The sequence below is a fragment of the Sus scrofa genome, chromosome 18, assembly GCF_000003025.6.
Source record: "Sus scrofa isolate TJ Tabasco breed Duroc chromosome 18, Sscrofa11.1, whole genome shotgun sequence".
NCBI lineage: Eukaryota > Metazoa > Chordata > Mammalia > Artiodactyla > Suidae > Sus > Sus scrofa.
Window position 1 is genome coordinate 53981692 of NC_010460.4, and position 12973 is coordinate 53994664.

Sequence of the window (12973 nt, forward strand, 5' to 3'; positions counted from 1 at the left end):
ACAATGTATTCCGTGCACATGTTCCCAAGAGTATGTTAAATAGGACCAGACTGAGGTCATCTAGTAAGGTTTTTAAACGTTTTCAGAATTCCTTTAATGCACTGCACAGTCTTGGCCTGATTAAAAGAAGGTATTTTAAGAAAGCACTTGAAACATGACTGACTATTAAAATCTAGACGCAGATAATCTATACTCCAATTCCATAGTGCACAGAGTTTTCCACAGGTAATTTATAACTGAGAGAGAAAAACAACAACACTACCACTACAAGGGTTTGGGACCAGAATTTCTCTAGCTCTGGGTAAGTACAGACCAGCCCCACCCTCCTTGGTAGTGCTCTTGATTGACTCAACTGTGGATGCCTGCAGGATCATCTTACTGTGCAAAGGTCTGCGGCCTATAATCAGAGGGTAAAAAGTAGACAACCCTGCATCCGCCCAAGGAAAAGAAGTCATTTGTTGCCTTGGTTGAGTCCAAAAAAGCAAATTTTCTCGGAACATGAGAGTATGATGAAATCATTTTGGTTAGAAATAGTTTCTACCACCAAGCGAATTTTTGTTGTCTACCAAGTTCAAACCACGGATGAAATATAAATGTCCACTTGATAAGGAGGCCCACAGAAAGTTCTCTCCTGCTCTTTGATGACTCTAACTTTGTGTGTTGGACACACCCCCTTTTCACTTCATCCAAGTCTCCCTTCTGGTGCCATGTTCCAGGCCCCGTACGTCACCCAAATCAATTTTGAGTGGAACCGGCAGCTGTGCTGGCACGACGCACATGGGCCGCTGGGCCTTCGGCCCCAGCGGCGCGGGGCCGCATCTGACCAGACGTGGCCAGTTGCATGTACCCAGGGCCAAGAAACGCCACCGCTCATCAGGGAAAACAAGGGAGGGCAGCTGAGGCGGAAATGATGCTTCGACGGAAAACGGAAAATAAAAAGACTGTCGGGAATCAGAAAAGTGAGGGGTTGAGAACTTCCCAGCACAAAGGCTACAGATGCATTTTCCCAAAAAGGATATTAGAGCTCGATTTCATGCTGATGACCTCATCCCCGTCCCCGCAGCCACCATCCGCCCCACAACGGGAAGTAAAAGAAGGCATTTGTAAACAAAAATACAACCGTAAAGGGCAGCAGAACCAGAGCTGCTACCGTTTATTGATCATTTACACTTCTCGCAGTCTGTACTTTGTGCCTTTGATAAACACTGTCACACATAACGCTGCAGCATAGAGACAAGACCCTATTTCACCACCTAACCAGCGAGGAAGCCCAAGCCTAGAAACCTTATAAAACTGCCCAACAATTCTGACTCCGTCGTCCTAAGTACTATGGTACGCTTTCCAAACAAAGGCTTTTCAGCCAGCTCTACAGATAGAGTCGGTCAGCCCCACACACAGAGGGCACAGTTGCCACTTGGTCATTTGGAAACCTGTACTTTGCAGAGGTAACCAACTCGCTCATCCACTAATTCGTGCATCAACAAAATGTCACGGGGTACCCATGACTTAAGTCAATTTAGAATACATTTTTCAAAAAGGAAAATAATTGGGAGGTCCCGTCATGGCACAGTGGAAACAAATCTGACTAGGAACCATGAGGTGGCAGGTTCGATCCCTGGCCTTGCTCAGTGGGTTAAGGATCCGGCGTTGCCGTGAGCTGTGGTGTAGGTCGCAGACTCAGCTCAGATCTGGTGTTGCTGTGGCTGTGGTGTAGGCTGGTGGCTACAGCTCCGATTAGACCCCTAGCCTGGGAACCTCCATATGCCGCGGATGTGGCCCTAAAAAGACAAAAGACAAAAAGGAAAATAATTACTAAATTCGTGCTAAGTCCCTAGCACTTGGTACATAGTAAGTACAATAAAAGTCTGTTAAATGAACTTTCAAAGTACTTCTTTTTTAAATGTCATCTTGAGGTATACTTTTGTATGAATGTTAAACTCCCTGATTTTTTTCACATTCCTCATTCCTTTCAAAATTCAAAATTAGAGGGATTTCCATCTTAAAAAGCCAAACACTTCCAGGCAGGGGGAAAGATGGTGCCCTTATCTCTTGTTGCCAAAGAGTCCTACACACAACTGCCACAGTCACCTTTGCTTTTTTGTTTGTTTGTTTTTTCTCTGGTTTTTGCTTTTTAGGGCCACACCTGTACCATATGGAAGTTCCCAGCCTGGGAATTGGTCAAATCAGACCTGCAGCTGCCAGCCTACACCACAGCCACAGCAACTCGGGATCCAAACCACATGTGCGACCTACACAACAGCCCAGGGCAGTGCCAGATCCTTAACCCGCTGAGTGGGGTCACTAGTATCCTCATGGATATTAGTCAGGTTCATTTTCACTGAGCCACAACGGGAACTCCTCCGTGCTCATTTTTAAAACGTAATAAGACCACACTGTTCTCTAGTCCTTCTAAAAATCCAGATAATTTTATACATGTTTTCATATTTAAATTCCAAAGGAAAATGAAGCAACATATAAAAGAGGCCAGCTCTTGCAACTAGGGTATAATTGTCAGTCACTATCACTGGGTGATTACGAACTTTTGATATTAGGACTGTAACAAGCAAATCTACTTTTTGGTGGATAAGAAGGCAATTTTGAGAGACTTCCAGGGTATTAAAAAAAAAAAAAAAAGTTGGTAGCCTGCTTCTTAGGAAATACTACTATTCTCCATTCGAAAAATTGTTTAAGTATTATAAATAAGCCATAGACCAATAATAGAAACTCCTTGCAGTTACAAAAGAGTTCAGATACAAAAATTAAAGTAAATAAACTGAATTGCAAGGTAAAATTGGGAACAAAAATCTCAATGACCGAATATCCAATCTGAATCAGCCCATAAAGTGAAGAATTTTCAGGGTAGGGTCTTGGATCTTTGCTTATGAAAGCCTAAAAAAATAAGTAACACTTGACTATATCTAATGATTTTAAAAATAACATCCTTTGCTGCCTTTATTCCATGAAACGAAGGAGGAGCAACAGAAGTGCTAATGGAAAAACTCTCAGGAATTATCTCCAGAGAAATGCACTTATTTAACTGAGTTCAACAGGAAGACCTACACATCGCAGTGCTGCTGTAAGCAGGAAAATAACAGTAAACCCCACCCGTTGCCCTACAGTAGCTTCCAGCCAACGCTCGACCTCATGCGAAGTTATGAAGTGAGAAAACTGGCCCTCCGGTCTCCGACCTTCAGCGTGTGCACCCTGCTACTGCATCACAAGGAGTCCCAGGCATTAATCACTAATGCACTGGGGACCCTTCCGCAAAGACTCAGTCCAATCAAGCGGCCCCTTCTCTTCAATCCTGATGACCCGTCTTTCATTAGGAACAAAGTCTTGCCATATGCACAGTCTTGGCAGCAAAAAAATAGCACAGAGCAGAAGTCCTGAATACATGCACTTTTTTCCCTCCAGTGAACGTCGTAATCCCTGAATTGAATACATTTCAGTTCTCCTTTAAACAGATATTCATGTACAATGAAAGTGAGAAAGAGTCAGGTCAGTTTTCTCCCTTAAAAAAGAAGTGTATTCCATTTTCAATAATTAATTTCAAAGAAAAGTCTGCCACTAAAGGAAAAGAATAAAGAGAAAAATCATGATTTTGCAACCTTGGAAGCTAACAAGATCCATGAATAATCACAGGGAAAGTTTCACAGAAAAACAGAGATCCTCTGTAGTTTGGGAATAACATGTGAGTCTGAAAATGTGGTCAACTGCTTCCATTGATAATGATTAAAGTAATAAGACGGAAATTCATTTTTCTGACACTATCTGAAAATAATCATTGGAAGAATATTATAGGAGAAATAGTTTTCCGGCTGACCCTTATTCCTGGGCCCTAAGGAAGCCGTAAGCAATGTGCAGCTCCAGTCTCTAGCCAGGTACATTCACTCGTCACGAATAACGCGCATTAATCAACGCACATGCGACCCTCGGCAGCAGAGCTGGCGAGGACTTGCTCTGCTCTCGACAGCCACAGAGGAGAGGGACGCGGTCCCCGTGAAAGTTCCCCCGTTTCTTTCTGCGCAGAATGACCTGGAGGGCCTGACCCCGACCCTCCATTGTCCGCGTTTCTATTTTTCAGGAAAAACCAGTACCTCGAACTTGGAAACTTTAGGGAGCGGCCACTGAAGACGTATGTTAGATGCGGCAGGGATAAAAGCACGACGGTAGAAAGCCAGTTCTCAATTCTGATTATTTTTATTAATCAGAATAACCTAAGCATGAAATATCATGTGAAATGACTTAAGCTCAAAACCCATGGCTAATGTACATTTATATGAATCAGGCTGGATAGAAATGTGAGGCAAATTCTTACATTTTTAACGGAAACATATTAAAAATTTCAAAAAACATACCTGGGGTTCTGCAAACACATCCCTCATGCTGTTAATTGGGCCGTACGGGACTCCACTGCCTTCGAAGAGGTGTAACCACTTGCTGGTCATTTCTTCTTCAAACCTAGAAACAGACCAAAAAGGATGCATTTTTATACGCTAAAGAATGTAACACAACCTTTTTTTCTCATGTATCCCTCTTCGAAAGCAACTGATGATGACAGAGATATGTAGGTTTCTTTAGCCTTCCTTGTACCTACTTTTGAGAGAATGGTGCCAAATATGAAACAACGTGAGTTACCTGTGAGTGAGTCACGCAGGTCCCCGTGTTTGAAAATCTACTATTAGAGTTGGAATTAACTCTTGTTTCTGACCTCATGTACATTTGCTTTTTGGCTGTGCCTATGACACATGGAAGTTTCCTGGCCATGGAGAGAACCGCGCCAGAGCAGCACTGCAGCGACCCCAGCTGCTGCAGTGACAATGCCAGATCCTTAACCCACTGAGTCACATGGGAACTCCCATGACCTTACAGACTTTTTGACATGGAGTCCCTTGGAGAAGAGAGACTATACAGAAAATAGCATTAATTGAGCTTCAAATGTTGCACTGAGCACTTGCGAAATTTAATATGATCATATGATATCACTGCAGTTTTGAGCAGAACGTCACTGTGGAAAGGGCTTTTTGGGTCTCAGGCATAGTATTATCAGGTTAAGGAAGATACGGATACACTAAATTATTCCTCAAAACAAAAACAACCTAATGCAGTCGTTTTAAAAGAAAGCTGTATGTTTTACCTCCATCATATTTAAAGGACATCAGAATTAACAGCCACAACCATTGGCCTAAAAAAACCGTTTAACTACTTACGGGTTTGCACTGTGGCTCACTGATCAGAACAGACGGAGACGTGCCTAGACCGCTATCTCAGTGTAGCCAACAGCACGCACACTGATGCAGTCCTCTACCTCTGGTTTGATTTGACTTTGACTAAAAGTCGGGACCTCACAGACACAAAAGCTTACTGGATGGCCTTTCTTCCCTCCATTAGGCCTGAGGGAAAGGAGACCTAATTCATTAATGAGATGCACTGTTTTTTAGTTCTCTGTTAAGACAGTGAGCACAGAAACAATATCTTAGATCCTCAAAGACAACTCAACACTCAAAGTCTGTATTATCTGAAGAATTTCAGAACTGCTAATTGTTAAAATAGCAAACTATTTTTAGTGAAGTAGTGATGTATGTTAAAAGAGATTTTTAAAAAGCAAGAGCTCTAGTAAATTACTGGCAGCAAAGAAAACGCTTCGCTAGTATGGAAGGGCTAGTGGAAATACAGCAGAAATATTCCATATTCATGGGCTTCTTTCTTTTTTTTTTCTTTTTGTCTTTTCTAGGGCCTCACCCGCAGCATATGGAGGTTCCCAGGCTAGGGGTCGAATCAGAGCTGTAGCCGCCAGCCTACGCCAGAGCCACAGCAACGCGGGATCCGAGCCGAGGCTGAGGCCTACACCACAGCTCAAGGCAACGCCAGATCCTTAACCCACTGAGCGAGGCCAGGGATGGAACCTGCAACCTCATGGTTCTTAGTCAGATTCGTTAACCACTGAGCCATGACGGGAACTGCCATGGGCTTCTTTCCAGCTCTCTTAGGCATAGCTAGAATTAGTCTAAGGTCAGCAGATTGTGTGGGAATTTATGTCAGACAAATAACACTTCTTCCACTATTTGAAAAAAGGATTAAAAACAGTATAAATATTTTGAGGACACTTCTCTAATTGCCAGCTAATAGGTAAAAAGAAAAAAGAAAAGATAAAAGTTTGAATTAACATAGGCTCTAAAAGATAGACTGCTTATGGACAATTATATTCAATCGCATCTTTTTTACCTAAGGATCTGATTTATAAAATTTAAGTTAGTATTACATTTGATTATTGTCTTTTAAAATAATGCCTTCCCTTTTCTCGCCATTACAATAAAGATGTCATTATACATTTTAATCATGGCCCAGCAATGTTGCCTATCCCTGGCTGGTACACAACAAAATACTTCACATCTAGAGTCCCCACTGTGGCACTGGTCACAGCTGTGGCTCAGATTCAACCCCCGGTCCAGGAATGTTCATATGGCACCGTGTGGTCATTAACAACCACAAAAAAAATACTTCGCACCTAAATTTTAAAAAATATTCTTCCATGGGAACACCACAAATGCAAAATTAAATGTCTTGCGTTAGTCAATTCTTCATATCCATGTTTTCTTTACAACGACTGTTAAAGTCATCTCCTGGCCAAGAGTTCCTAAGATATATATAGATATATATCACCAGAATGATGTATGTTGAAAGACTAAAAGAGACACTTTGAACCTCGAGCCTTTTCAATCAGGGTGTCAATTATTTAAGTTTTCATAAACAGAGTGTTATAACGGTGCGTCGGATACATTTTCGAGACAAGTGAATTTATCACCATTGGACTCACCCAAGTGGCCTGAACAGATCTGCACAGAAAATCCATGTCAATATCCAAACAAACCCATAGCTGCAGGCTTGCCAAAGGAAACCTCATGGGAATAGTTGAAGTTTTAGTATTTATATAAGCTTTTCACCACTGGGCAAAGAAGAGGGATTTATTTCATGCTATGGAAAACAACGGATGCACTCGGGATATGAGACTGGGGAGAGAGGCAGTGCCTGGCTCTGCATTTGTGACCACTGTTTGTGTGTTTGCGTGGGTGTGGGCGTGGAAGTGTTCACAAATGTCTTAGATTCCATCAGTCAGCGACCAAACATCATGGCATTCCACTATTCCCAGTGGACACATCCATCATTTTCTCCTGAAAATCTATCTCTTGATCTAAATCGGATGTAGAATCCTTTCCTTTATCTACGCAAAAAAGCTGTAAGCACATGTTTTTATTAATCACAAAAATTCTGCTGAAAAAAAATTTGAAAGAGCTGATTTAAATCACTCGTGGCAACACAATCCTCAAGATAAGACAAGAAGCGGGTCCTTGCATCCCAGTGGTGTGAGCCTCAAAGCTAGAGTCTCCTCTAGGAAGTTATCTGGAGACTCATAAAACAACTTGGACTTAATTGTAAACTTACAAAACCAACCCATACATTTAATTCTACATTTTTGTTGAATTCATTTTATGCCAAATGAGTATTTTTAATTAGATTGCATCATTTAGGTAGATGAAACATTGCTACGTAAAGACAGACTTGAGTTTAACGTTCTTAACATTAAAATTTAACTTAAAAAACAAACAAAAAACTTCTCTTAGAGAAAGGACTAAAGTTGCAACCAAATGCAAAACCAGAGAGCAACTACTAAGAGATCCATGCCATGGTGGTGGGAGTTGGAAATAACTAACATTAATGATTAATAAATGCTGGTCCCTAATTGTTGGACCTATATTTTGTAGATTTTATGCTCACGAGCACACTATAGGGTAAGTTTTATCCTTGTTTCACCAATAGGAAACTTGGGTTCAGAGAGAATAACTTGCTCAAATTCATATAGCTGTTCCACCCCAATTTTTTTGAAGAATGATTGACAAATAAAAAGCATATACATTTAGTTTGCACGACATGATTTTTTAAGGCGATCAATGCGATGATTTACTACGCATTGTGAGATATTTACCATAATCAGGTCAGTCAACACATCCACCCTCACCGTCAGCATCTTTGCGTGTGTGCGGAGAACACTTCCAAACTACTCTCTTAGCGAGTTCTGAGTACTCGATCCAGTATTGCGACTCCCTATGATCCCCATACTGTGCATTCGATTTTCAGAACTTTTCGTCTCACAGTTGAAAATGTGACCAAATCTCCCCACTTCCCCCACAGCCCAGCCCTGGCAACCACCATCCTGCGTGCTGGTTTCATGAGCTTGACACTTTAGATTCCCCACGTGCGTGAGCTCATGCAGTATTTGCACTCCAGCGTCTGGCTTCTCTCACTCAGCACTGAGATATTCTTCGCTTCCATCCTACATACCTCAAAATACATCGCTTTGCAGTAATACTCACTCAGCCATTCCTGATGCTTTTAGCAAGCGTTTGTTTTGTGCCAGCTGTGGGGATTACAACAATAAAAAGACAGTCCTTGTATTAAGAGATCATATCTAATGAGGAACACAGCTATGGAGACTTTTAAATTACCATACAGGAGGCTGAGACAAAAATATCATTCATGGACAAATTCCAGTTGAAGCTCCAAAGAAGGAGACCTGAAATGGGCCTGGGGAGTCAGGAAAGGGTTCAAAAACAAGGTGACATTTGCGCCAGGTGCTGAAGGATGTGTTAGCATTTTCCATAGGAAAGATAGGAAGAAGGGTCTTCCAGGCAGAAAAAGCAATGTGTACAAAGACCCAGTCCGGAAAGACGCTGAAGTCTCCTGTGCCTTGACTGGCAAAGGATGAAACGGGAAAGGGGGCTCAGAACCAGAGGGCAAGGTATCGGGCCGAGGGCTCTGCTAAGGATCCTGGACTCGCACTGGCAATGAGGACTCCAGAGAGGCACGTCCGCCGAGACTGACCACATCGGCGCTGACAGAGAGGATGGAAGGTCATCAGTGAGACTAGAGACGAAGAAGCTTGACGGGCAGGCACCGTGCTGTCTCCCTCTGACGCTTCTTAAGTCTGCCTCTCCATCAGTTCTTCCGTATCCCTGTTAACCATAAACTAGTTTTCATTAAAAAAGTGATTTTTCTTGTCTTCATTACCCTTTCTGTTACCATCCTATCCATCTGTTTGCAAATCTGTCATTCCTGCCTGAGCCTTTGGAACCTGACTTGGCCACCAGCACCTTTTCTTACCCAATCTCCAGGGGCTCCAGGGGCTCCAGGGACCACCTGCCAAATCCAGCGTTCTTGTCACAGGCCTCATCCTACCTGCTTTCCGCACAGTATTTGACGCTGTTGACACCCTATTTCTAGGTCTCATGATACAATGCTTCTTTGACCGTTTCTTATTAATTCTCTCTTATTAATTCTTTCACCTTTTCCTTCCAGTCCTGATATTCTTCATTTTCCCTCATGCACTTAAGCAATTCTGTCATCTCTATGCAGATAACATCCAAATCCGTACTTCTGGCACTGACCGTTTTTCTAGCTACCAAAGGATATTTCCATTCAGATGGAGTATCGTGCCCATAAATACAAGTTGCCCATAGGTGATTAAAACTTCCACTTGCCCCATAAACCTAAACTCAAACTCCTGGCTAAATCTGGAAAACCTTATTTTCACTATTTCTAGTAATTTACATGTAACTGTCCCGTAGAATCCACTCTTCAAAAGCTGTTTTATTCCTCTATTCCCACTACTACTATCACAGTTCAGGCCCTTGATTCTTCACACATGGACTATGGCAATAGTTGATTAAAATTTTTCTGCCTCCAATTTTCCTCTGTTCCATAAATCACAAATTTTAGATATTTCTCAAATCTGTCCAACTGCCTCCTTCCTGAACATCGCTCCTGCCCTCACACCAGAGAAACAGACGACTTCGCGACCGTTTGACTGCTGGCACTCAGTATGCGCTAAATGAATGGATCTGTGACTCCGTGGGAAGACTAAGAGGGTCCTGCTTGCTTGCTGTGCACAGAAAGCCAACCGCTGAGCTGCTGAGGTCTGTGGCAGAGAAAGGGTTTATTCCCAAGGCAGCCAAGTCAGCCTTGTTCAGCCTGGGGAACAAGTCTCAGATCCGCCTCCCTAAAGGCGAGGGGCTGGGGATATTTATGGGATAAAAACGGAGGCATGAGAGCCTGGAAAAAGGTAATTGGAAATAAGAAAAAGGTGAGACAACTGTCACTCAGAGAAGATGCCACCAAGCCACAGGCTTCTTCATGGGACACGGGCTGAGAAAACAGCAGCACCAGCACGTCCTGAGGGTGGAGATTTGGGTTCTCTGGCATCAGAAGGTTTAGAACAGACAAGCAATGAAGTCCTGCTGTACAGTACAGGGAACCATCTCCAACCTCCTGGGATAGATCGTGATGGAAAATAGTATGAGAAAAAAAGAACGTACGTCTAAGTACGACTGTGTCGCTTTGCTGCACAGCAGAAACTGGCACAACACCGTCAACCATCAATCAATCAATCAATCAAGGTCACCACGCAGACACTTCTGCACGCTCAGATGGAGGGCTGGAAGCTCTCAGCTGATGGGCTCTGGAACCGGTCTCTCCCCATGCTCCTTCAGAAGGGGAGATCGCGAGGTGTCAGCATCAGCCCAGGCTAATCTAGCACGCAGTGCCACCCTTAACTGGCCAGTCTTAATTGGCTCAGGCTCACGCTGGACACAGCTGACTCCAAGTTCCTACAAGACAGCTTGCGCAAACATCCTACCGCCCAGATCGGAGCACATACAAGCTTTTATAAAAATAATCAAAGCTCGCTGGATGACCCAAGGCAGGTCACAGCTCAGCACATATCAATGGCTAACCGACAGCCACCCTTGGTTTCACCTCAGTCACATTAGCTTGAATTCATGGGATGGATTATTTTCTCCTAAAACCCTGCTGAGACTACATTTATTTAGATACTGAGGTTGGGAGAAGGAAGCCAATCTGGGGCCTTTAGCTTTAACTGTGGTACGACAGCACCTCATCTTCTGACTTCTTCCTCTACGCTGTCTCTGCATTCTGTAGGGAGGAGCGTCTTATGGAAAATAAATGTCAAGCTCCCCAAAACGAACTTACAAACAAATGCTTAAGACATAATGTTTTGATTTAGGGACTTCCTATGTTATCCAGAGAATCATAAGATCTCAGGAATTCAAAGGACCTTAAAAATCATCTACTGTTTTAGAGGATCCCACAAAATCATCATATTATGTATACTGAAAATATTTCTAGTAATAGGGAACATACCAGCAGTTCAGTTACTGGAAGTATTCACCACAGGAAGTGTGCATGAGATGGGACAGATTTGGGTTTGAGTCACAGCCCCAGCACCTCCTATTTACATGACCTTAATAAAAATATCAGTTAATAATGTTCACAATGTTTCAAACCAAAGCAAACACTTATTGGAGTTCCCTGGTGGCCTAGCAGATAAGGATCCAGCAATGTCGCTATTGGGGTGCGGGTGTGATTCTTGGCCCAGGAACTTCCACACCTGTGCTGTGGGCACAACCAAAAAACAAAGCAAAACAGAGAAAACATTTAGTAAACATTTAGCAAAGGCTCTGTGCTGAGTGAGCAATTACATTATCCCGACAATCCTTTAAGTACCATCCTTGTGCGCATTTTAAAGACGAGCAAACCAAGGTTTAGAGAGTTTAAGAAATATTTTTAACTCACATCCACATTAATAGTCCAGCTGGACGTCCACCCTGAGTCCAAAGCTCATGTGTTAACCGCCAATTTCTGCGGCTTGACCCCGGGCAGCAGAGTCCAGGCGAGCGGAGCGGACAAAGCTCCGTGAGGGAGATGCTGCTGAAGCCCAGTCCCACTGGTCTCGCAGGACTCGAGAAGGCAGCACGGCATCAGCGCTGCTGTTAACTGAGAGCCTCTTATGTACCAAGCACCACGAGAAATACTTGGCATATATTATTCCCAGTCCTCGTAATCCCGTGAGGTGAGTTTTTTGATCCTCGTGGTTGTGGGAACTGGGGCATAGAGAAGTCGAGTGGAAGCACACGGTCAGAAGCACGGAAGCTCTCAGCTGATGGGCTCTGGAACCGGTCTCTCCCCATGCTCCTTCAGAAGGGGAGATCGCGAGGTGTCAGCATCAGCCCAGGCTAATCTAGCACGCAGTGCCACCCTTAGGTGGCCGGCAACTCAGCTACTGTTTGCCCCAGAGCTGGGGAGGAGAGGGAGGTTAACTCAGTTTTGGGTTAGGTTGTCTGGGCTCCAACTGTTTGCAGCTTTCTTCCTGCTGAGCATTAATCAATGCCATGGTCCCCAAATGTCTCATACTATTGGCCACCCTTTTTTAATCTGATCCTTTCAAGAATTCTATGAGAAAGGACAAATTATTCTTACTTTGAAGATGAAAAAGTTGAAGCATTATGGGGACTCACACTCAAATCCACATTTCGGGCTCAGAGCTCAACTCACTCTCGATAGACTGCTGCCATTTAAAACAGATGATCGACAAATAAATCAATAAATAAAATTTACTGAAAAGACAAGCCTGACTTTTAATCCTAAAGCTCACCTCCTATGTGACCATGGGTAAATTTCTTAACTTCTCTGAGTTCCAATTTTCCCATCTGTTATAAGGAAATTATAATTAGTTGTGAATTGTTCAGTATATCACCAAGCTCACAGTAAGTACTCAAAATGGTATTTACAAAAAAAAAAAGAAGAAGAAAGAAAGAAAATCAGAGGGAGTTTTTGTTGTGGCTCAGCAGAAACGACAACCATGGCTAGCAACCATGAGGATTCAGGTTCGAACCCTGGCCTCGCTCCATGGCTTAAGGATCTGGCGTTGCTGTGAGCTATGGTGTAGATCACAGAGGCGGCTCTGATGCGGCGTTGCTGTTGCTGTGGCTGTGGTGTAGGCCAGCGGCTACAGCTCTGATTAGACCCCTGGCCTGGGAACCTTCACACGCCACAGGTGCGGCCCTAAAAAGACAAAAAGGTATTTACTTAGTGGTAATATCACATAGTAAAAATGAATACA

At 43.2% G+C, this 12973-nt stretch overlaps 1 protein-coding gene and 1 long non-coding RNA gene across 2 annotated transcripts in view; both read right to left on the reverse strand.

The window, feature by feature from the left end:
* Nucleotides 1-12973, reverse strand: part of SUGCT (succinyl-CoA:glutarate-CoA transferase) — a 643685-nt gene that overhangs the window by 342104 nt on the left and 288608 nt on the right. The window contains exon 12 of the mRNA XM_021078652.1: nucleotides 4359-4461. Within this exon, the coding sequence (XP_020934311.1) occupies nucleotides 4359-4461 (103 nt within the window). The remainder of the gene's footprint in view (nucleotides 1-4358; nucleotides 4462-12973) is intronic.
* LOC110257520 lies at nucleotides 4727-12743 on the reverse strand. Its single transcript, XR_002340260.1, has 2 exons — nucleotides 10609-12743; nucleotides 4727-10498 (listed from the first exon to the last, which is right to left on the reverse strand). It is a non-coding gene; the product is annotated as an uncharacterized LOC110257520 (long non-coding RNA).